At 46.2% G+C, this 23,147-nt stretch overlaps 1 protein-coding gene across 1 annotated transcript in view; it reads left to right on the forward strand.

Moving 5' to 3' along the window:
- The first annotated feature begins 1,525 nt into the window (after positions 1 to 1,525).
- LOC141935416 (fibrillin-2-like) overlaps positions 1,526 to 23,147 on the forward strand; it is a 113,662-nt gene continuing 92,040 nt past the window's right edge. Inside the window, exons 1-3 of the mRNA XM_074851564.1 lie at positions 1,526 to 1,695; positions 19,906 to 19,988; positions 22,213 to 22,311. Of these exons, the coding sequence (XP_074707665.1) occupies positions 1,526 to 1,695; positions 19,906 to 19,988; positions 22,213 to 22,311 (352 nt within the window). The remainder of the gene's footprint in view (positions 1,696 to 19,905; positions 19,989 to 22,212; positions 22,312 to 23,147) is intronic.

The following is a 23,147-nucleotide window of genomic DNA, read 5'->3' on the forward strand; positions in this document are numbered from 1 at the left end:
GCAGAGCCTTGTCACAGGCGGCCCCCTCAGGGAGTCACCGGATGGCACTGTGACCCCCGGGGCATTGGTGTTGTGCCAGGGTCCATACCCCTTGCCCAGGGTGGTTTTCCTTTGCCCCCCAGTGCCTGGAGTCCCAGGACGGCTGTGAGGACTAAAATAAAGCTGCTCCAGAGACCACTGTGGGCCCCTTCTCCCCTCAGCACCCCATGGCATGGGCTGACCCCCCGCTTCTGCCCCTCTGGGCTCTGCTTGCACTGGCCCCAGGCCGTGGGACCCCTCCTCCATGTCGCTTGCCCCCAGGGAGAAGCAAGGCTTGTGCCTTTTTTCCCAGGGAGGGTCTTGTTCACCAGGATGGGCTTGCTCAGGGCGTGGGCTGAGGACCTGTCCTGGTGTGATTCAGGGCCAGACACTGAATCCTAGTGTGGCCATCTCGTAGGCTCTGCAGCTGGCCCCCAGCCCTGGCGAACTGGCCATGCTGTGCTTGCCCGAGGTGAGTTCACAACCAGAGGTGTGAAGGGTCTTCTTGCTGCCTCCATTGGCCCCTCCCCAGATGCTTTGGATCCTGTATCATCCTCCGCCCCATGACCTCTTGTGCTCAGCTCTCTGTCCCAGCTCAGGAGCTCTCCTACATCCCTGAGCATGCCCAGCCCTCCGCCTTCTCTGTCCCTTCACCCTCCATGGAAACCAGGCTTAGCTTAATGCACCATGTCTTCATGCTCCAGCCCCAGCTCACAGTCTCCCATCTCACTCCAGCCCACGATGACCCTTTTGCCTACCTCAGCACTAGTTTTTATGTCCCTCTGATGGGTTTGCCAGCAGACTTAGTTTGCCCCTCAGCCAGCTAGAATTACCAGGTATCTGGGAGGTTGTTTTTCCACCAGCTGATGTCCATGCCATGGTCTGTCTGGAGTACGATGCAGTAAAACAGAGCTGTGTGACCTGGGAAGATGGTCCATAAATAGGATCTGCTCTTTCTTGAAGTTCTCCTCTTGCTTCCTAGTCCTGCATCTCCCGTTGCTCCTCTGAACTAAGGCATATACCGAGGTCAGTATCATAACCCACCACCAAGGGCAGGCCCAGGACAGATGTACTTTTGTCACTCTGTTTCTCCATCACAAGGACAGGAAAATAGTTGCAAGGGCAGAACCATGACGCTTGGAGATCTCTTGGTTTCCAGCTCTTGGGGAAGAAAGGTTTAGCAATGCTGTGGTAGGGAATGACAGTGTGAACATGTTGGTTGCTCGTACAAGGAGCCAAACTCGGTGTGACTGTATGACCCCACTGTATTAACTCTGGGGAGGGGTCGTCTGGGATGACCAATCATTTTAAAAATATGAAAGCCCTTAAGAATGCTTCTGTCTCTCTTTTTCTTTCCTCTGTTTTTGCTTCTAGAAAGGGAACGGCAGGACGGCGTCTTGGCACTTAGGGGCTGCTGCCTAAAACCATCCTCCACCAAGGCAGCAGGGACCCTACAGCTGGAAGAAGCTTTCGGGGCAGCCGGGGGAACTGAGGAATCCGTGCCATCATGGGGGTATTATGGCTGGCCAGGTTCATGCTGGGATGTACAGCAGTTATGTACGTGGAACAAGCCCAGGGTCAATATGAAGGGGACTTGCAGACAGACAGATTTGCAGGCTACGAGGAAAGACAGCCAGCAAACAGAGTGAGAAGAAGAGGCCAAGACACTTTACGAGGGTATGTTTAATGTTCTTTTCTATTTTACAAAGCAGAACTTGGGTTATTATTGTAGCACATAGAGAAGTGCTTGTAGCATTGCCTTTCCTGGAGCTCAGGAAGGAGTCTGCTCTACGGTAGGAAGAAAGCTTATGCCACAGAGGCCAAGCAAGCAGACTCCCATGTGAGCAGAGAGCTGTGCGTGGAGCTCTGCTGCTTTGTTCAGAGGGTCACAGCACCTTAGGGCTCATCTGCAAGGACTGAGAACCATCCACACCCTGCCTGTTTGTGGGAGGGGTGCTGTGCATTTGGCTGGAGTGGTGGCTGTGGCTGGGCTTTCCACCGTCGCGCGTGGGGATGCTGTCAACTCAGGTTTTGACCCTGGAGTCGCTTTCAGCTCTGCTACCAGTCAATGCTCTGGGCTGTATCGAGAGGTTATTGCCTCTGATAGCTGCTTTTACAAGATGACTGTTGCTAACGGGAAGGTGTCACGCTACATCCCTTGTTGTGCAGCACAGCTGTGGCTTGTGGTCTCATCTATAGATAAATCAGTGTGAGAGCTGGACCCGTGAGTGTTTTCCACCTGAGGAGGGAGACAGGGCTCAGCTAGAAAATCCTGAAGCTTGTGCTGGAGCTCAGCTGTGTTTGCATGCTCTCAAGATGGTTCCTGGCCCCAGCACTGATTCTGGGTTATTTTAAGTCTGCCTGGCTGTAGTTCTTGGAAAGCATTCCTGTGTCAGTGGGCAGAATCAGAGCAGAACGTGATACACGCGCGAAGCCTGGACTGTGCCAGAGTCCTCCGGCACTTGCTGGGGAATGCTTCTTGAATGGGATGGAGTGCTGTGCTTTCAGCCCAGACAGTCAAATGTGCCGTGTTTGGGCTGGAGCTGGAACACAGAGCCTGGCCGTGGAGCTGCCAGGGGCAGGCCGTGGGGCTGGCGGCATCTGCTCTTGGAATTCAAACGTGCGTGGCCACTCCCTCCTGCTACGGCGGACTTGGAAAAGATGGACAGCAACTGTCCTGGGAGTTTGGTCTTCTCAAAACTAGCCACCAAAAGCAGCCATTACCTCGCTCACAGGGTAGGGACAGCCCATGTCTTCCCCAGTACGATCCATGCATACTGTCTCCATGCTCCTCTCTTTGAGTCCCTCATCCCTCAGATAAAACATCCCAAATATTTATGACTAACGGGGATGAAGGCCCTTTCTTGAAAAGGATGGGATCACAGTCTACCAGATCCAGAGACTCTTGTTCAGCCTGGCTGACCAGGGCTATATGTGATTGATTACTGTGCTCATAGTGGGGATAGAAAGGATCGGAAGGAGTTGCTGTGTGCATGGATACTGCTGTCTCACACATCCCTGTGAAGAGAAAGGAAGGGCAGAGCAAGGAAATGATGAGTGTTTCCATTCCCCACAGGACTCGAGAGAAGGTCACTGGTGTCCAGTGGTCTTATGGCACTCAGTGACTTAGGTGACCAGATCCTGTTTTCAAAAATGATTTACAGCTTAAATCCTTTTGACTTTTGGTGAGTTTGAAGAGTCCAAATCCCAAGCGCATTTTAAAAATGAAGCCCAGATTCCCAAGTTAGAAATTACTTCTGAGAACTCTTCTCTACTTTAAAGCTTCAGACATGGACCAACATTTAAGTAAAGTAACACCAAATTATTGGTTATGTAAGTTTAGTGGCCACACAGTAAGTTCGATGCAGGATCAGAATCAGGCCTGAAGTGTCTGACTCCCAGTCCCCTGCAGAGAGCTGAGGACCACACTGCTACTTCCTTCATTTTCTCTTCTGCTTTCCTCATGCCTTCTGAAGCAATTGCTGTAGGAAAAGAGAAAACCCCACTGGGATAAGTGTAAGGTCTGTCTAAGGAAGTCTGGGCAACTGTAATTTAAGACAACTGAAGAATCATTGTTTCTTGGCCCTTGGGAGACCAGTCTTGTTTCAAGGGAGGGAATCATGGTGGGCAACACAGGAGAAGCTGGCAAAACTCAGAGTGGCTGGAGCTGCTGCCCCAGGCGCTTCCCATGCTCTGTGTCAAGTGACCCTGACAGTCTCCTAGGTTTTGTGTCCAAATCTCTCCTTCAGGATTTCCAGCCCTTCAGCAATCTCTCTTTAAAATCTCTACTTTACAAGCAGAGAAAACCACTTGAGATGAGAAATCTATTGAAGACTGATGTTTTAAATAATGTTCTACTGGGCTTGGAAAGCAGCTACAGATCTCACCAGCTACAATGCTGTGGATGGGTCTGGCAGCCAGTGAAAGGCGTCTCCTGCAGAGCCACAGACCCAGCGAATTTTGCTGTAGATTCCCCAAACAGCACTAGTCCCTCGTCCTTATGCTCTGGTTTGAAACAATTCTGGAGACTTGCAGCTGTGGATTAGTGTCTTCCCTGACCTGGGGTTTGCTGCCTTAAGGTATCAGGATTCTTTGCTGCTGTCAAATTTAACTGAGTTTGATACACTTTTCTGGGAAAATCAGATAAGTCATACTTTAAGCTTTGATCCACTCACAGACTACCACTGTAGTAGCAAAATAAATGAATGAACAGTGAGTTTTCTTGGTGCAGATTTAAATGTAAAGGAAGGTAGGGTTGTCTTTTTTTAATTTAGTGTTATTTTACAATGTAGGCATGCAGGTGGCTTCTCTCGACTATTGATGTTTGTGGAATCATCTGTTCTATAATGCCACACCTCTAAACACACACCTGAACCTCTAAACACGCTTATCTACGGTGTCTGTTTTAATAGTTTATGGCAGCATTTCAGATATTTTCTTTGGCATTTGCTTTCGAAGACCCACAACTTTCTTTTTCAGATAGACTAATTTCGATCCAATTTTCAACTGAGACATCTTTGGTTCTGAGACTTTCTTTGCTCTGTGGCTTGCATGAAAAGGATTGAAATAGAACTGCAATTAAAACACGGCAAAGCTTAGCTGTGTCACATGGGCCTAAACTGGAAGCTTCCCTGGTGAGCCTTGGGCCACCACCCCCAGCCACTGTCCTGGACCCCTGGTTTCTGTGAGAATGTTCAGAAGTTTGTACGTCAGTTCTGAATGGGAGAAACAACAGATTTTGAGGATTTGCTGGTTAGATCTAATGATGAAGCAGTGCAGAGTCCTAACTTCTTCCTCTTCTTCTTTGTGGAAACCTTCTGCTCAGGGCTTCTGGACTGTCTGTAGCCCTGTCTTATTTGTTCCTTGAAATAATTTGTTTTCCCAACACAAGTTAATAAATGTTTTTTGTAGAAGGGCTCCCTATGCTTGAGACCTTCTATCCTGCCAGATCTCAAAGCCTTTTACAATGTTAACATGCCATTCACAGATGACTTTGTCCATGACAGAGATGTTTTTACACCCAAAATTACTTTATGACAGACCAACCAATACATTAGGGGACTCAAAGGACAGTCACCTATCTTGACAGGCTAGATCTGGTGTTTGCTCTACCATTTATTCTTATATGTGTCTTCTTTTCTCTTGGGTGGGTGGAACCACAGATTGCCTCCATCTCTAAATTGTGTTATATCACAACTTGGAAAAGAAAATAGAATCACACCAGAACTGCACAGAGCAGTGTGACCCAAATGTTTTTCTAGGGAAATTTTTCCCAACTCTGGAAGAATCAAATACCCAAACATATCTGGTGCTCCTTCCTTCATTTCCTCCTAAATATCTTCTACTCCTGCACACAGCACAAATAACTTCCTCTGGGTTTTCCAGGAAAGTCTTGAGTAAGCCCACGTAGCACAGGATATCTGCTCTCTTTTGGTGGCAAGTTACTTTGTGTGAAGTTTTAGTCAATTAGTACTAATTGATATTAGGAATACACAGAATGATTTAATATCCTAGAGCTCGTAGCGTGAAACTGCTCTCTAGTAACTCCGACCTGCCCAACACAAACTCTCCTTCCTGACATCTGGAGTGAACTGGCTGTGCATGAGGACAGTTGTAGATGTTGTGTTGGTAAAAGAGGCTTCAGCAATGCAGGAGGAAAGATTGTATATGTTTCTGCTGGAAACGTATTTATTTGGAGCTCTGTTCCCATCCCAGTCTCCTTTAATAAAGGGAAAAATATGAAATAAATGCAAAGCATGAAATAAATGCAAAATAAACAAGCCTGTATTCATCAATGCTTTTAAAAATAACAATTATGAAAGTAATGTGGAGCAATAAATCACAGCCAGAGCCATGATTTAATCTGTCCTTAAACTCATTAAAGCAGAGACAATTTAAAATGACCGTCTCCTGAAAGGAACAGCACTGACAAATCCATTTATGAGGCAGGATTTGAATGGGATTATTAGTTTAATGAACTATTGAACAGTTTCCAAGAGCAAGAATGTGTTTAACAAAGGGGAAAGAAAAGATGATTAGTCTGCAGCCAGCTGAGCTGTTTGCTGGCAGGATGATTTCCTGTAAGTTCATGGCTGCCTGTTTTTTCAAGTAAGAATAAAGGCTCAGCTATAGCCTGACTTTAAACACAACTAATTATGTCAAGCCCATTAATTATGAAATGGCCACTGCAATTGAGAAGATGGATGGAGAGAGGATGTTTGGGGAGGCATTTGTCATACCTCTCCCATTGCTCTGACTTATACAAAAAGACAGAGGTGTCTAAATGAACTGTGGGGGAGTGGGGAATATGAGGAGTTTCCAAGCTGCTCTCCCATAGATTTTTGACACCTTCTTATTTTCCAACTTGACACTGGGGAATGGAGAGGAAAGGCACATTTGCAACTGCAAAACACGAGCAGAGGAGGAGTTGCTGGGATGTAGGTGAACTCTCCATCCACCACTCTAAGCTTGGCAGCTCAGATGAGGCAAAGCCACGGGCTGTGATTCTGGACCACACAGCACCAAGTTAAACTGAAGCTGACACTGGGATGATGTTTAATGTCAAGGGGAGATTGGACATAGCAGAGACGAGCTTCACCACTTTCACAGTTTACTCTGAGATGTGCACAGAGAGCAGATGATTTCCAGCAGCGTTTTAATCCCACTCCATCCCTGACGTTGCAGTTCCACGAGCATCTCAGTACAGGACTTACAAAAGGTTTTTTAGGATCAGCAGCAATCGTAATTTTCTTCACTCTCGCTTTAGATTTATCAGAAACATGTGCCTTTAAAAAGAGCCGATGCCCAAAACACAACCAGCGCTGTCAGATGTTTCATGATTCAGGCCCTGATTCTGCCTCTGCCAAGTTCAAGCATAACGTTTTAGCTGACTTTGTTGAAAGTAATAAGCCCTAAGAGGGAGTCTGCAAATCTTTTCTGCAGTGTTACCATCTCTGCTGCTACTGTAAATCTAGCGAGAGGTATTGATTTCCTCGGCGTCCCAGAGTGAAGTCCTTTAAATGCAGAAGTCCAGCTTTCATTCCTTATAAAAAATTGATTTCTTGACCTCGAAGTTGTAGAAAACTTGCTTGAAAATTAAATCCTGTTTAGACTAAGAGGATGCTACTAAGAGGCAGTGGAAGCTAAAATGTCCTGTTTCTTAACTTAATCCTATAGTTTAGGCAACCAGATTCTGTCCTACTGATTGTGTGGGTTGTTTATGAAAAAGAGCCAGTAACTATGGTGATTTAAATACTTAAAAAAGCAAATTTGTGGGGTATGTCACTAACTACACCAACTGAAACTACAAGCACATGTAGCCAAAGAGTAACAACAGGACTCCGGTACTTACTAAGAATTGTCTGAAATGGACTGTGCTGCTTGTGGTTGCCCACATGTCATCGCAGTTGGACTGAATGATCGTTGTAGGACCCTTCCAACTGAAATACTTTTCTATTCCATTCTAAATATTGGTTTTCTTACAAGACGGTGAAACGCGTGTTCATGCATGCGCAGAGGACTCTCCGTCTGCGTGGAGGCAGCTTTGGGGCATCGGCACTTAGAAACAATGAGGAAGAACATGGCAGGGAAGAGCGTGGTCAAACTCTAGCAGAGCGTTCTTGCCTTCCCCTGCCGCTTTCCTGCCCTCTCCGTGCCTCAAGGCTTGAGTTTAGAGTGAGCGTCCATCACTCAGTGAAGATGCAAATGGAGTGTCTGTCACTGTGATCCAGTCACCCCCCTGAGCACATTTCGGCTGCTTCCAGGTCCACGTACTCCACACATGTAAACCTTGATATTTATTCAGAGACGACATGCTACGAACAACAGAAGGAACAAAATTAAGGCAGCAGCTGGAAACTTCTGACTTAAGACTCTTGTTCCTAATTTTCCTTGTGTCTTGATTTATATTGTGAAATGGTTGATCTTGGACTTCTGGCCTAGGCTGGTTTCTCTTGTTATTGGCAGGAAACATGAAGGCGAGTATTGGCATGGCAAAAGATTATCTGGCGTAGAAGTTAACAGGTTATATGGGTTCTGTTTGGGAGTTTTAAGAACTGTATTTGAAGTTTTGATTTATTTCAGAATTTAAGGGAAAGAAAAAAGATGGAAGAGTTGGTAATGCTGCTTTCCAAATGAAAGTGTTAAGCAGTTCCTGGAAATCAGTTGCATTTTCAGTCTTTTTCAAAGGCAAGTCTTCTCTGTGGTTCCTTGCTGGTACATAGGATTTAAATTTAAATGTGCACAAATAAGGAAGGATTTTCTCTACCATCACTTACACAAAATGTGTGAAGATCTGAATAAAGGGGAAAAAAATACTATTATTGACAAAGAGAAGGTGTATAACATAAGATTTTATAGACCTCCTTTGCTAAAAAATAATTGTAAACATTATTGGGCTTGAACTTGGCATTAACCTAAGCAGATGGAATCCAAAACCTATGGAGTCTTTGTAAGACTTCCCTTGCATTTTGCTTCATTTCTTTTATGAAACTGAATAATAATCATGATCTTTTAAAAATTATTTCCATCTCTCTTTTTTTTTTCTTTTTTTTCTTTTTTTTTTTCATAAATTTCAGCTAAAATTCAGGTGTCTACCCTGGAGTCAGCTTTGCTTGGCTCAGGACACCTAAAGTTGTTGTAAGCATAGAGGTTTATTTTGGTGTGATCCAGTCACCTTGGTGACAGCCAGGCAACCTTCTCAGCTTGGCTTTCTCTCTCTGTATATATGTGTCTGGAGTCCTCCTGTGTGAGGGGTCCTAGGGGACTTCTGCCTGAGGGCAGGGAGGATTTTTGAGCTGGAGCTGCAGTTTTGTACTGGGAATACAGAGGTCCCTGATGGGACTTCCCTTCACTGTACTCTCTTGCTCCATCACCTTGCTGATGACCTTACCGACAGCTGCATCTCAGCAGGAAAAGGAATGGGGCTGAGATACAGAGTTCTGCAGTCTTTCAAGACTGCACCTCTGTATTTGAGATGGCCTGTCCCCAAGGCACCCAAAGCTGCTCTCTGCTCTGAATTGTGGTAGGAAACTCAACCCTGGGCACAGAGACGGGAGAGGCACCATCAAACATTAATAAGATCCATTTAATGCTGTTTCAATTTCAATACAAAGATAATTTAGTATGTATTAGAAGGAGAAATGTAATAACTATCTGGAAAAAATAATTTAATTTCTCCCCATTTTCTAATAACATAAAAATGAAAACAGTAAACACCTGAGTAACTTTGTTTGAAACTGCATAACTTCTCAGTTAAAAGGCGTGTATTTTGATCTCATGTGTTTTCCTGGTTAATTAAAGTGCGAAATTAGGTGTCAAGTCTTTCTTTAGTTTCCGATCATCCATTCTCTAAGAAAAAATAACAAAAACATAAAAACAGAGATTAAAATAACTGCTTAAATGAAGGCTTCCCTCCTGTTTACTAAAATAACAAAGGAAAAATAGTCTCTGTTCATTTAGCCCAATCTTTCTTGTCTAGAGCCCCTCCTAGGTTCTGGGAGGAGGAGCAGTCACTGATGCACTCTTCCACCTCTTCCCAAACCAAATGTAGAGCCGAAGTGGAGGATCAACAGCTGAATTCAGATGCTCGAAAGGCTCAGCTTTCTTCGAGCATCTTATGTCAAGGTCTTCTGAGTCCCAGCTGCTCAGCCTGGGCTCCAGCAGAGATCAGGTCAGCACTGCTGGGCAGCAGAGATGAGAGATGCTCAGTGATGCTCCCAGGGTTTGCTCAGGAGGGAGCTGTGCACCAGTTCACACCGCCTTTATCCCTGGGGATGGAGGTAGGGGTGCTCCTGGGGCCAGGGAAGGTAAAGGGTCTCCAGCAGGAATGTGAGAGAGATCATAAGTGGCTTTGGTGAGATCAGAGAAAAGTGTTTCTCTTGCCACAGATGTTACCGAGTTGAGTATTACAGGTATTGCTGAGAGTTTTAGGAAAGCGATCCATAGCTCAGCTCAGCAAACAGCTTCAGGATGTGCTGAATTCTGAATGCTTTTGTGCTTGCAACGCAGCAAAATAGCTGTTAACAGTTTTAAGGTGTGTGGCTTCTACTGGTGGTAACAGAAAGTTAGCATCCCTGCACCTTTCTTAGAACCAGAAGTATCTGAAATCTCTGGGACCTGAACTCATTCCTAAAAGCTAAACAGATGCGGGGCTGCTTTGCAGAACACAGAATCACAGAATCACAGAATCATCTAGGTTGGAAAAGACCTTGAAGATCATCTAGTCCAACCATTAACCCAGCACTGACAGATCCCAACTCCACCAGATCCCTCAGCGCTGGGTCAACCCGACTCTTCAACCCCTCCAGGGATGGGGACTCCCCCCCTGCCCTGGGCAGCCCATTCCAACGCCCAACAACCCCTTCTGCAAAGAAATCCTTCCTAAGAGCCAGTCTGACCCTGCCCTGGCGCAGCTTGAGGCCATTCCCTCTTGTCCTGGCGCTGGTTCCTTGGCTCAAGAGACTCATCCCCCTCTCTGCACCCTCCTTTCAGGGAGTTGGAGAGGGCCATGAGGTCTCCCCTCAGCCTCCTCTTCTCAAGAGGATGATGTTTCGGGGCGGGGGGGCGGGGGGGATTAAGCACCTCCTTTGCAGAACGGAGTCAACATCCTCACATTAAATAGGGGGTTGCCTGGGGAGGAACAGCCGGTTTCTCCAGTGGTATTGCTCTACTTTCTCGTTTGCAGATTACTTATCAGACTGTATACGCTGCTTGAACACATACAGGCCTAGGGAAGTAAGCAGTGAACATACAGATAGCACAGTCCTAGACTCGTAAAACTGATAAATCACTGAAATAAATACTTGCAGTACATTTGGGGGATCTGGTCAGTCAAGAATGAGGAGGACACAAATATGTTCCCCTTTAGGCCAAGGATCCAAAAGTCAGCATTGTTTCAAATCTGTTCTCACGCCATGGCACAAACCCAAATCCCTCTGGGTGGGGAGACGCATTACCAAAAACCACTATCACATTTGGCAGTAATTATTGTCCCCCTGCTGATCTCTGCTGAGGCCAAGGGTGACTGATGCCTGCAATGGTGTCCCCCAGTTATTGTGAGAGATGATCCCTGGGGCCCAGCAAAGAGTCAGGCTAAGATCAAAACCAAAAAGAATCTTGAATTATAGGAAAAATTTCCAGCTCAGATGCAGAGGTAGGATCATTGTCTCTGGAAAAAGCCACATGCTTAAGTCACATAAAACTAGAGAGTGTAGTGGTGATACTCACACACATTCATTTTATTTGACTCTGCACAGTCATGAATTTTATGATAGGAGGAGGGCTGCAGGGGGGTGCTGCAAATAATCTACAAAGAAACTTCTATGTCTCCTCCCTAAAATAGTTCTTCTGTGGATAGCAGACAGCTCTCCTTTTTGCAGTATGAACCCAGAAATCCTCAACAGCCTGGCATTTTCACTTTTCATTTTCATGTACGTTTTTGCTGAGTTGGTGAATTTACAGCAAAGGGTAACTGTGAATGGTTTGGGGAAATCTAGAGCAGTATTTGGGCTGATGGCCATTCCTAAAGCTGAACAAGTAGAATTACATTGAGAATTGGCTAAATCTGTTGCTGGATGGTTTGATTTCCCCATAAGTATTTCTATGCTGAAACTTGAAGACAGAAAAAACCTGAAAATCAGGTAAGGGACAGGGAAGGTAGTGACTGTAAATGTTCCAAGGAATTTTCATTCATCCCACGTAAGTTGTCAGAGTTGTTGCACCCCGAACTGGATGTATTTGTAGAACAGGAGGGAGATTTTCATGTCTCAAGATACGCAGAGAATAGAAAGAGATGAGAACAGAAATAGAGAGGATTGGGCAAGCTTAATGGACTCTTAAAATTAGAAGATTGTGCTCAAGCAGAAGAGGGGGAAATAGCTCCCCTGGACCTGCTGGCCATGCTTCTCCTAATCCAGCCCAGGATGTGATCTGCTGCTGTTGTGGATTTCTCCTCTGATGAATCTGTCCCACCTATTCTGAGGACCAGTATCACGAAACAAGTCTCTTATCTCTTGATCATTAGGTCTGTGGCTGGATAGTTAGGCTGTGGTGCTTCTTATCCTGAAATCGCCAGGTGTTGATCCCATGTGCTGGTGGGAAAGTTGCTGCTCACCCTTTCATAAAACACTGGGCTCTGGCCCTACTACTAGCCTGCACAGTTGTACTTTGGCAGGGCAGGAGGGTGGTTTTTAGTGAGTGTTTTGTTTGAAACACTTAGAGAAAAAGGAATTTGTGCTTGGTCACTTGCCTGACTTACATCTGGGGCCTGGTAAAAGTGCAAGCCATATTTTTACTAACAAAGTCTTAGTTTACAAAGACAAAGTGGTATGAATTTCTGAGAGCACCTATTCTGTAACCTTGACCTGTTCTCATCAGGAGAACAGAGAAGACCTGCAAGAGATGTAAAGCGCTGTCATCTCTGCCCTTACCAAGAGACTCAAACTGGTCCAGAGAACCATTGCTCGGTGCAGCCAGACCCTCTTAGCTCGGACTCCTTTTCCCCGTTGAACAGAGAATATCTTGGAAAGTAGTGCTCAGGAGACAGTCACAGCACTAAGGACCTGTTTTGACCCAGCAGGAAGAAGTTTTAGGTTGTATCAAGGAGGGAAATAAGGAAAAGGGTCCCCGTGCTCAGGCAGCAGATACCCAGTCCAAGCAGTCACACAGAAAGCAATGAGCTGGGAGAAGCACTTACTGGACCACTGAGCATGCACCAAAGCAGACTAGTTCCAGGTTCACAGCTCAGGGAATCTCAGTCACTGGACAAGGGTCTCCACTTTGGCTGAGGGGAGACCTCATCGCCCTCTACAACTACCTGAAGGGAGGTTGCAGAAAGCTGGGGATGAGCCTCTTTAATCAAGTAAGTGATAGGACAAGAGGTAATGGCCTCAAGTTGCACCAGGGAAGGTTTAGACTAGATATTAGGAAGTATTTCTTTACAGAAGGGGCTGTTGGGCGTTGGAATGGGCTGCCCAGGGCAGGGGGGGAGTCCCCATCCCTGGAGGTGTTCAAGAGTCGGGTTGACCCAGCGCTGAGGGATCTGGTGTAGTTGGGATCTGTCAGTGCTGGGTTAACGGTTGGACTGGATGATCTTCAAGGTCCCTTCCAACCTGGATGATTCTGTGATTCTGAGAAGAGCAGGAAATTGGCCCAAAGTAATGAACTATAGTAAATTCTTCCTGAATTAGTATGTTGAATCCCAGTGAGAAGGAGAACATGTGAGCAGCCAGGGGAGCAATCCCTGTGCAGACCAGAGCAGCTCTGAGAATTACCCCAGCCCTGGCAACCCACCAATTTTTATTCACTTCTGTCTTCCTTTAATTTAAGGAATGGAAATACCACTTCTGAAGGCCAGTGACAACCGAGGTACACTGATTGCTCATGACAGGGGAGACACACCCTGGGCTGCTGTTCCCGCTGTCTGGAAAGCAGACACTGTGTGTAGCCAAGGGTTCATTAGCTGTGGGTCTTGCTGGATGGCAGGAGAAGTGTTCCTTGCAGGACACTGCAGTTATTACACAAATCAGCCCTTTAGTGACTGCAGAGCTTTCTAGAGAAGGTTTGGAGAGTTCATTCTAGCTGGGTAGTCTTTCTCCCATGGCTGGAGGAGTGGACAAAGACCTGTGTTCATGTGCATGTATCGAGGACATGGCTGTGGGTGAGCGGGAAGCTCGGGGTGGCTTGACTTAGGTTTTGTCTGGCACCTGAGTCTGCAAAGTGTTCTCAGCCTGGACTTCACACGCTGTGCCATCTGCCCTCTCCTACCTTTAACGATGTGTACAATTCTGCTCGGGTCACACTAGGCATCTGACAATAATTGGCAGGACCGAGTCCTTTTCAGCTCCTTGCTCAGCTAGTAGTCAACAATTCAGTGCTCTAGGCTGTCTTTCCCATGCTGCTGTAGCAACAGCCAGATGCTGCTTGTGTCCTGTCCCCACAGGCGGGCTGACAGCCCAAGCCTGTGGGCAGTTTGTGGTATGGACTGTCTCCCAGTCCTTGCTCATGCCTCTGACTCCATTGTGGATTTGGGAGAAAAGCTTCTCTTGCTAAGAGCCATGCATTTTCACATCTGATGGTCACAGCTCTGCTCCGCTCCAGTGGTTTTTTTCTTGGCATCTACCAGTTCTCAGATGGAGCCACTGCCACCGGGCAGCATTTGGTGCCATCGATTGAAATTCCTGCTTACTTTGTCCCTGCTTATCTATAAGCATATTGCATATTTAAAGTGGGCAAAGAAGATGCTATGGCCAGCACTGCTTTTCCCTCTGTCCTTTCTTAGCATCGCTCTTTTGGCCATATTCACTTTCATTAAAATAGTTCTCTTCAGCAGCTGAGCTGTTTCAGCCTTTCCCTAGGCTGCGCAGAAGGTGATAAGGGAAGAGCTGCTTCATACTGGCAGGTCTATTTTTGCATCAGCTGAACCATGGGAGTGGACCAGCAGCGCAGTCCTTTGCCAGAAAGCATTGCTAGAAAGGACTGGCAGAAACACGTCAGCTCTTATCTCTGTGGCTCTGACACCCAAAGGAAAAGTCACGCAGGCACTAGCACCATCTCGGCAGTATGACTATGTCTGTCCAGGACTGGGTAAGATCCCCTTACTGCTGCTGGCTAGCAAGGAGGCAAAGCTGAGAGTGAGTAGGGTGAAAAAACCCTCTTGATTTTTAATTCAGGACTGATTGTTATGAAGTTTTTTGATAGTTCTGAAATGTCTGTGGATTTTGATTGCCAGAATGTTGTGGGCAAGTGTATTGAATTTAAATGGTTTTTCCTCTAACCTTGACATGCCCGTTCTTAGGAGCTCTTCACCACAAACTACAGTTGCGGTTTTCTATTAACAACTAAATGACATGCCTTTTATCCACACCTTCTTGCTGATGAGAACACGGGTTTCCAGTTTGTATTTCCCAGGATGGAGATAACTGCTATAAATTTTAAAAAGCAATTTTGTCACAACTTTGCCGAAGATGTTATTTTTTTTCTTACAAAACAGCATTCTCCTTATTGAGTGAGTTCTTGCTTTGGAATCTAATTTCATTCTCCCTCTAGGTAATTTCTGTGACACCATTAATTTCAACCCATTCAGAATGGATTCTCCCCCGTGTTTTGTTTTGAAACTCCGCTAATTTTTAGCATATGCTTATAAAGGTTCGGGTCTGGAGGAACAATTGTGATCTTGTAGTTTAGCCTCCTGTGTAACAGAGTGCCCAGGACCTCTCCCAAGATCCCTGCACAGAGCTTGATGAAATCCGTGGCTGACTGTCTTTTAGAAAGAGGTGGTACTTGCCACCATAGTTAAAAATACACACCTCGTTATCAATTTCATTCAGCTTCCACTTTCTTCTGTCTTAGTCTATGGGATTGGTGCCAGATACTTCTTCCTTCACTGATTTTGACAAAAAACCCCTCTTAGTCTTTTACCTGATAAAATGGCTATATAATATTCTTTAATCTTCAACAAGGCTTGAAGTAGCCTGAGGCCAGGGTGTACTAAGGTCAATGGCAACGTTCCTTGCAGAGCTGTTCAGGTCCCTGTGTTGAAAAGTGGGGACCAGCAACCAGATTCAGGTGGAAGTCAAACTGCAATATTTGGTGTCTGGCTGTGAGTTGTCTGGGCTGCCCGCACACTGCATGGAGAGTCCTATATCAAAAAAAGATCATCCAGGCATCCATCCTGCATGCTGGCACTCAGGGCTGAAATTTAGGCTTTACAGGACCTCAATCTGCTCAGAGTGAGCTTATCTTCCCAGTTGATGCCAACCACAGACATATGTCTACATCTAAGTGGAGATTTACACTTGAGTATCAGTGGCAGTACGAGCTACTTCTGTGTTTTATCCAACCTAATTCAACCAGGAACTGCAACCCAAGATGTTCCCCCATCTGCAGGGAACCTTAATCCGTACCAGCAGAATCGGCTCTGCATTTAAGGTTTCCTTTTAACTTCGAAGCACAGGAGAAGCAACAGCTGCCCAGGCTTTTGGAAAATGTAGGCGCTTTTGAAATCAAAATACAGATTTACTCTCCCACTCCAACCATACCACCAAATTATTTTAGCAGAGCCCTTGATTCTATGTTTGCAGGGCTGGTGAAGTAGGCTCCACATAGCACTGGGCAAAAGCAGGTCATAAGGAAAAACAGTTGCCACAGTTTTTACAGAGGTCATTGTGTGCTCTGGGAAGATTAGAACTGGGAAAAGCAGAGCAGCACCCTTCATTTCACAGAAAGTCATCCAGCATGGGCTGTGCTGCTCAGGGATCTTCTAGTCACCGTGAAGAGTAGAGGCTAAGATTGCTTTTACGTGGGAACATCACTGCTTAGTAGAGGGTTCCTCAGAGTTTGCTCTCAGTCCAGCTCAGTGTTTTTGTCATTAATGCAAACAGTGCCCAGTTCCTTTTTCCACGGGAAAGCATTGTTCTCCAATGCCAATGGCATCCTGGCTTGTATCAGCCATAGCGTGGCCAGCAGGGACAGGGAAGGGATCTGACCCCTGCACTCGGCACTGGTGAGGCCGCCCCTCGATGAGTGGGTTCAGTTTTGGGCCCCTCCCTCCAAAAAGGCCATTGAATGACTCGAGCGTGTCCAGAGGGCAACGGAGCTGGTGCAGGGTCTGGAGCACAGGTCTGATGGGGAGCGGCTGAGGGAACTGGGGGGGGTTTAGTCTGGAGAAGAGGAGGCTGAGGGGAGACCTCCTGGCCCTCTCCAACTCCCTGAAAGGAGGGTGCAGAGAGGGGGGATGAGTCTCTTGAGCCAAGGAACCAGCGCCAGGACAAGAGGGAATGGCCTCAAGCTGCGCCAGGGCAGGGTCAGACTGGCTCTTAGGAAGGATTTCTTTGCAGAAGGGGCTGTTGGGTGTTGGAATGGGCTGCCCAGGGAGGTGGTGGAGTCCCCATCCCTGGAGGGGTTGAAGAGTCGGGTTGACCCAGCGCTGAGAGATCTGGTGTAGTTGGGATCTGTCAGTGCTGGGTTAACGGTTGGACTGGATGATCTTCAAGGTCCCTTCCAACCTGGATGATTCTGTGATTCTGTGATTCTGTGATTCCTTCTGCTTTGGAAAGGTAAACCTGCAGTGTATCTGCTGCACATCTGCTGTGCCTGCTGCATCCCTGCTGCACATCTGCTCTGTACAGCTGCACATGTGCTGCACTTCTGCCGTGTCCTTGTTTTGTCTGCTGTGCCTCTGCTCTGTGTTTGCTGGATGTGCTCTGCACGTCTTCGCTGCGGCTGCAGTACATACACCGTGTTTCTGCTACATCTGCTGAGCATCCTCTGTCTATCTGCTGCATATCTGCTTTATGTCTGCTGGGTGTTTTCTGCACATGTATGTATGCTTTGTCTTTGCTTCGTGTCTTCTGTGTATCTCCTGTGCAGTCATGCTGAACGTGGAAGACTCATGTATGCCTGGGTAGCTGGTTCGGGGTTTTCTGGGGTTCACTACCCTTTCCCAGCCAGAAAAGGTATCTACTGCCCTAAAGCACTACAAGTTATTGCCAAAATCCAGACTGGAATCTGGTAGAGGAGTCCTACAGCGCACCACTGGCTCTTGTGCCCAGGGTACCCAGTCATCCCAGCACCCTGCGCCTTCCCACCCCTGGCTTGCTGCAGGAACTTGAGAATGGCAACCAGAGGAAGAAAATCTTCAAAAAATCTCCCCCACTCAGGCAAAATTTCCAGGCAGAGACAAAGGCAAGTTCAGTAAACAGAGTAATGGCACATCTACTGTAACAGAGACCTCAGGATTTGAGGGGGGACAAGCAAGACAAGTTCTGTAGTAAGTACTTCATGACACGGGAGGGAAGTAGAAACATCCATGGTTAAAGCAGTTTCTACACAGCCAGTTTCTACACAGAGGTAATGGTTGGGATGCTATTTTAAAGAAATGGGGGGAAGCTGAAACAGTGACTGCCTCATGCATGTTCCTTGCTGGTGGCAGAATAACAGGGGGAAAAAAAAGATACTGTACCCTGGAAAATGAAATTAATTTGCTGATCTAGCTGAAGAGGAGGGATGAATCAACACATTTTCAGAATAAAAAAATCCCCAAACAGATCAAGCAATACTTTTGGAGTTTTTAAAAATCGGATATTGTTGTTGCTCCAGTCTGCCAAATCCCTAAATTTGGTCCCATGCACCATATAGCTAGAGCCATGTCTGCAGGTACCTGTGTATATGCAAATAGTTGTGGACGTGTGTTTCACAATGAAATGAATTACAGTGAACATAGAATCACAGAATCACAGCGTGGTTGAGGTTGGAAGGGACCTCTGGAGATCATCTGGCAGGGCCACCTGGTTGCCCAGGACCATGTCCAGACAGATTTTGAATATCTCCAAGGATGGAGACTCCATAACCTCTCTGAGCAACCTCTTGTTTCAGTAGTCACTCACTCTCACAGTGAAATAGTGTTTCCTGATGTTCAGGTGGAACCTCCTGTGTTTCAGAAACATCCCAAACTTCATAGCAGAAAATGCAAAATCTGGTTCATTCACATAATCCCATCCTGTCTGTGCAACGATGATGACAGTTACCATCACCAGCCCCAGGCAATCTGCTGAAGTGCTTGATGTAACAACCAACTAAAATTAGAATGAGGATACAGAAATTTTGGACAATAGATCCTTTCAAACTAATCTGGTATTTTCCTTGTCTTATCAAAGAGAAAATTAAAGGGTGATGTGACAACCTACACAGGTCTACTGGGCGAAGAGACTTTGTTAACAAAGGGTCCTTCAGTCCAGCAAGCAAAGATATAACGAGATCCAATGGCTGAAAGTAGAAGCTAGATAGATTCAGACCCCAAAATAAAGCACAGAATTTTAACAGTGGGGATTATTGCTCACTAGAAAACCTCCAAAGTGTATGCTCTTTCTCTGGTGTTCTGGTTAGTTCAAATTCTCATGCTTTTCAAAAAGATGTGATCCCTCAGCAAACCTCCAAGAAGAGGTTGGAGGATTATTGGCCAGGGTCCAGGCAAGGTCTAAACTCTCTGTCTACACTTAACCTCTTACTGCCTTCCCCCATCTGTCTGATCCCGTGTTAGAGCCCCAGCATCTCTGCAAGGGGCTGCTTTCTCATAACTCCACACTTGACAATGTCACAAGAGTATGAATATGACCTAGGTTTGTGGTTTTCATGTTTTCTTTTGGGAATTTTTCTTGGGAAGTTTGTTGGTCCATGTATGGATGTGTAGAATGGCACGACATGGTGTAAATGCCATGCTGAGGGATATGCTCGGGCTGGGTTTCCTGCCGTCTTTGCTGTGTGACATTGATTAAACCATCCAACAAACAAAGGAAGCCAAAGAAAACCACGGGCAGCCTGTCTGATGGACAAGTTGGAGTGTGCAGGAGTTAATTGCGGAGTCAGAAAGGAAGAGCAGGACTTTGTCCACCTTATACATAAACAGCACGGCTAAGCTACGTTCACAAGGGACAGATGTGCTCCTTCTGTTCAGGTTATCAAGACATTCCCTTGCCCGTGGTCTCTAGGGTTCTCTGGTGTCGAGCTCTCTCCCGTCTCACATGGAAACGCAGGTCTCCAACTGGCTGTGTCAAACCTTGTGGGTATGGTCCCGTGCCGTGGCTTCGTGTCAGGGTAGACCTGGCTGTGCCTCAGTTCCTCACTCCTCCACGTAGTCCTGAGAGGGTCACTGTAACATCAGAGCCCCAAAGCACAGGGAGGTCAGAAGTCAGTTATTAAAATAACATATGTTAGCTCCTGTTGGTGCGAATTAAACATGGCTTGTTCAAACTCACAGTGAGGGAATGGAGTTTGGCAGAGAAATGTCACACAAGAAGCTATTCAACTGCTCTCCTACAGCGATGATACATGCTGAATTTATCCAATTGCACTGCACAGAAACAGACGAAAAAAATTGTTTTTAATTTCCAGACCCAATGTCTGTGGCTCGAGGTTCCACTCCTACTGCTGCCCCGGCTGGAAAACGCTGCCCGGAGGGAACCAGTGCATTGTCCGTGAGTATCCATTTTCCTGTTAAGGGCACCAAGGGAACTAACTGCTACGTGGGAAGGATTGCATATCTCTCACTTCAGCAGATGACAGAACATTTCATAATCTGCTGGGACAGGAGCAGTGATTGCTGGGAGTTCTCATCTCTGCTCGTCTTGATTAAAGCAGGGTGGTTGCAGTTGGTCCCATTTAGTGCAGGGCCTTTTATCTTCTGCCAAATTGCCACTGTGCTCCTTGTTGCTTGACACTTTGTGTGCCTGCTGTAGAAGATTAGCCTCAAAGGAAAGGTATTTGTGACTCCTGAGGAAGTTATTTAGAGCTGCTTGTTTAGATGAAATAATTTAGTTAGTTGTTAGAACAGCTAGATGCTGATTGCAGACATGATGTCATGAGTGTCTACAAGCAGGAATTTGCGTCTTTCTTTGAGTGGCCATCCAAAGCAGGATGCTGGTTTAGATAAATCACACCTCTGTTTTGGCAGGTAGCTTTCCTATTTGGAGTAGAGCGTTATTGGACTCTCAGCTGCTGATATACACCTATAAAATCCATTAAGGGGCTGATGTTTTGCATTTCTGTAGGTTAAAGACACGACCTATAGGGAGACGAAGGAGCCTGCTCTTTGGAGGATAATACCCATGAGAAGTGAAAGTCAGCTCAGGAGTAAATAAATGAGATTCTTATTGGAGACAATAGGGGTAATTGTACCTGCATGTGGTCATGTTTCGTACTGAAACACAGTAAATACACAGTCTCCTGGAGATATTAACCCTAACCTGGACATACAAAATAGCAGACGGCATGATGGGATGCTTGTATCTCCCAGTATTTTAGCTTTCTGAATGAATCTTCTGCATTAGAGCACACTTGGAATTGCACGTGAATGCCCTTTTTCAAAACTTCCTAAAGATAATTGACAGTGGGAGGTTTCCAGTTGAGGAAAACAGTTGGCACCTCTAGTGGGATCTCCTGTGTAATACATATTTCAGTAGTAATTCTACCTTACTACTGGAATTTTGACTTACTGAGTTGAAAACTCAGTCGTCTTGGAGAGAAATGCCTTGTGTTTCCTAATACAGAGCTGTCTGGGACCTCAAATGTACAAAACTGAGTGCAGAGCTGCAAATATTCTTCTCTCAAAGGAAATGGTGTCTGTTGTATTACGAGTGATGAGGCCAGTTGATGTGTCCTTGCACACAATAAGTAACCAGTCCCATGGCATTTTGCTCACTCAAAAAAGAAGGGCAGTAAAGAGGTGTGATGTCTCAAGAGTTAAATGCATCCAACTTCACCCCAGGTGATGGTAAGGCATGGAGTCTGCGCCCTCTCCTTTCCCCACGAGAAGAGACAGGCAAACTCAAAACCCTCCTCACCATCCCTCGGACAGCAGATGCCCCACCAAGGATACAAGGCTTGAGTTTAATGCTGGCTGCAGCGAAGGGTTAAGGAACTCACAGCCAAAGAGCTGCTCAGTGGCATGCAGGGTTAGCGACATTCAGGGTTGTCTGCTGACTTTTCTCATAACTGTAAAACATGCCATCTGGGCTGGAGGTCCTCAGGGGACTGTGTGTTGTAATTGTATTTATAAAACACACAGAGATGAGATACTTTCATGGGGCTCTAATAAAATCTGTGCTTACACAGGTGGAACAATACTGCCAGCTATGCTTTTGGCTCCCATGGCACAGGAAGGGGAAGAGATTAGCAGGGGTCCCAGGCAAGAAAGGATGGGGATGGATAGGAAGACATCCTGCTGATGCATCCCTGGCTGAGCTGGGCTCAGCCCCTCATTCAGCAGGAGATACATCTCAATAATGGCCAGTTTCCTCAATGCCAGACTGTGCACTGCAAAATACATCATGGAAACACAAAAATTTCGAGGAAAAGTACAACCTGAGCATCACTTGTCTCTGCTGAGAAACATTTTGAGCAGGCAAAAGTAGTGAAATGTGCCTTCCCCATGCTCTGCTGCTGAAAAAGCAATGTGGCAGCAGGAGCAGCCGCAGTCTGTGATAACAGGAAGATGTCTCCAGGAACTCCCTGTGAACAACTGGGTCCTTCCCACTGTTGCTCTGCTCCCGCCAGGGTCCTCAAGAGGTGCCCCAGCTTCCTCCCCAGGTTATTATTCTTAAAAGAGATGAATTCACACCCTTGCAGCAGCCAAAACCACATCTGCAGCAAGTTCACAGACTAGCACATTGTGCTAATCGCTTTGTCCTTCTCTTCCTCCAGCAATTTGCAGGAATTCTTGTGGTGATGGATTTTGTTCACGGCCAAACATGTGTACGTGCTCCAATGGACAACTTTCTCCCAACTGTGGCTCAGCTGGAGGTAAGAGAACATTGGTGGCGATTCTCCTCCCTTCAGAGTAGTTATGTGCTCTCTTAAAAATTTCCCAGTCACAATGAAAGGAAATCTCTGAAATATTTTGTGTTTTGGCAGCCAGGCTCTAATCTGAATTGGGCAGTAGTCATAAAATCTTTCATTTCTTGTGGCGCTTTTACTAAGGGTCCTCACTGCCCCTGATACCTGGAGAAAACTGGCAACCTGCTTGCAATTTCTGCTACTTTGTTATGAGAAATCTTACAGGGTGCAGCTCAGAAACCGCATCTCACAGCAGCAAATAGCGACACTGCTGCCAAAGAGTCCATCCACCCCGGCTGTTCTTTGAAGTGGAATGAAATCTGTCACTGCTTTTGTTAACCAAATAAGTATTTTTTTTCCAATGGAAAAATTATTAAGTTTTTCTTGGGCTGTGACTTGGATGTCAGGGAGAATTGCCCAGCAGTTTTAGCAAACTGCAGTGACACAATGAAGTTGCGCACTGGCAGAGCTGGGAATGCAGAAATTGCCACTTTTTCTGCTTTGTTCTCCCATCTCAGACCTTCAGGACAAAAATCTGCAAAGCTCTGGGAAGAGGATTGGGTGGCTGAGGTTTCTGAAAAACAGTCTATGGAGGACTCAGCAACGTGACAGTCCCATATCCAGAAAGCATTTCCCATATCCCTCTGGTGATCCATGTGGGACGTACTCAAGACCAGGTCTTGCTTGCAACCACTCTGTTACCCTGCAGCACATGGCTCTGCACAGAAAACACTCCTCTTGCTTGAATCTAAATCCTGATTGCTAATGGTCTCGTGTACTTTCTGACAGCGAATTATTGCTCC

The sequence above is a fragment of the Strix uralensis genome, chromosome 27 (assembly GCF_047716275.1).
Source record: "Strix uralensis isolate ZFMK-TIS-50842 chromosome 27, bStrUra1, whole genome shotgun sequence".
In the NCBI taxonomy this organism is placed as follows: Eukaryota; Metazoa; Chordata; class Aves; order Strigiformes; family Strigidae; genus Strix; species Strix uralensis.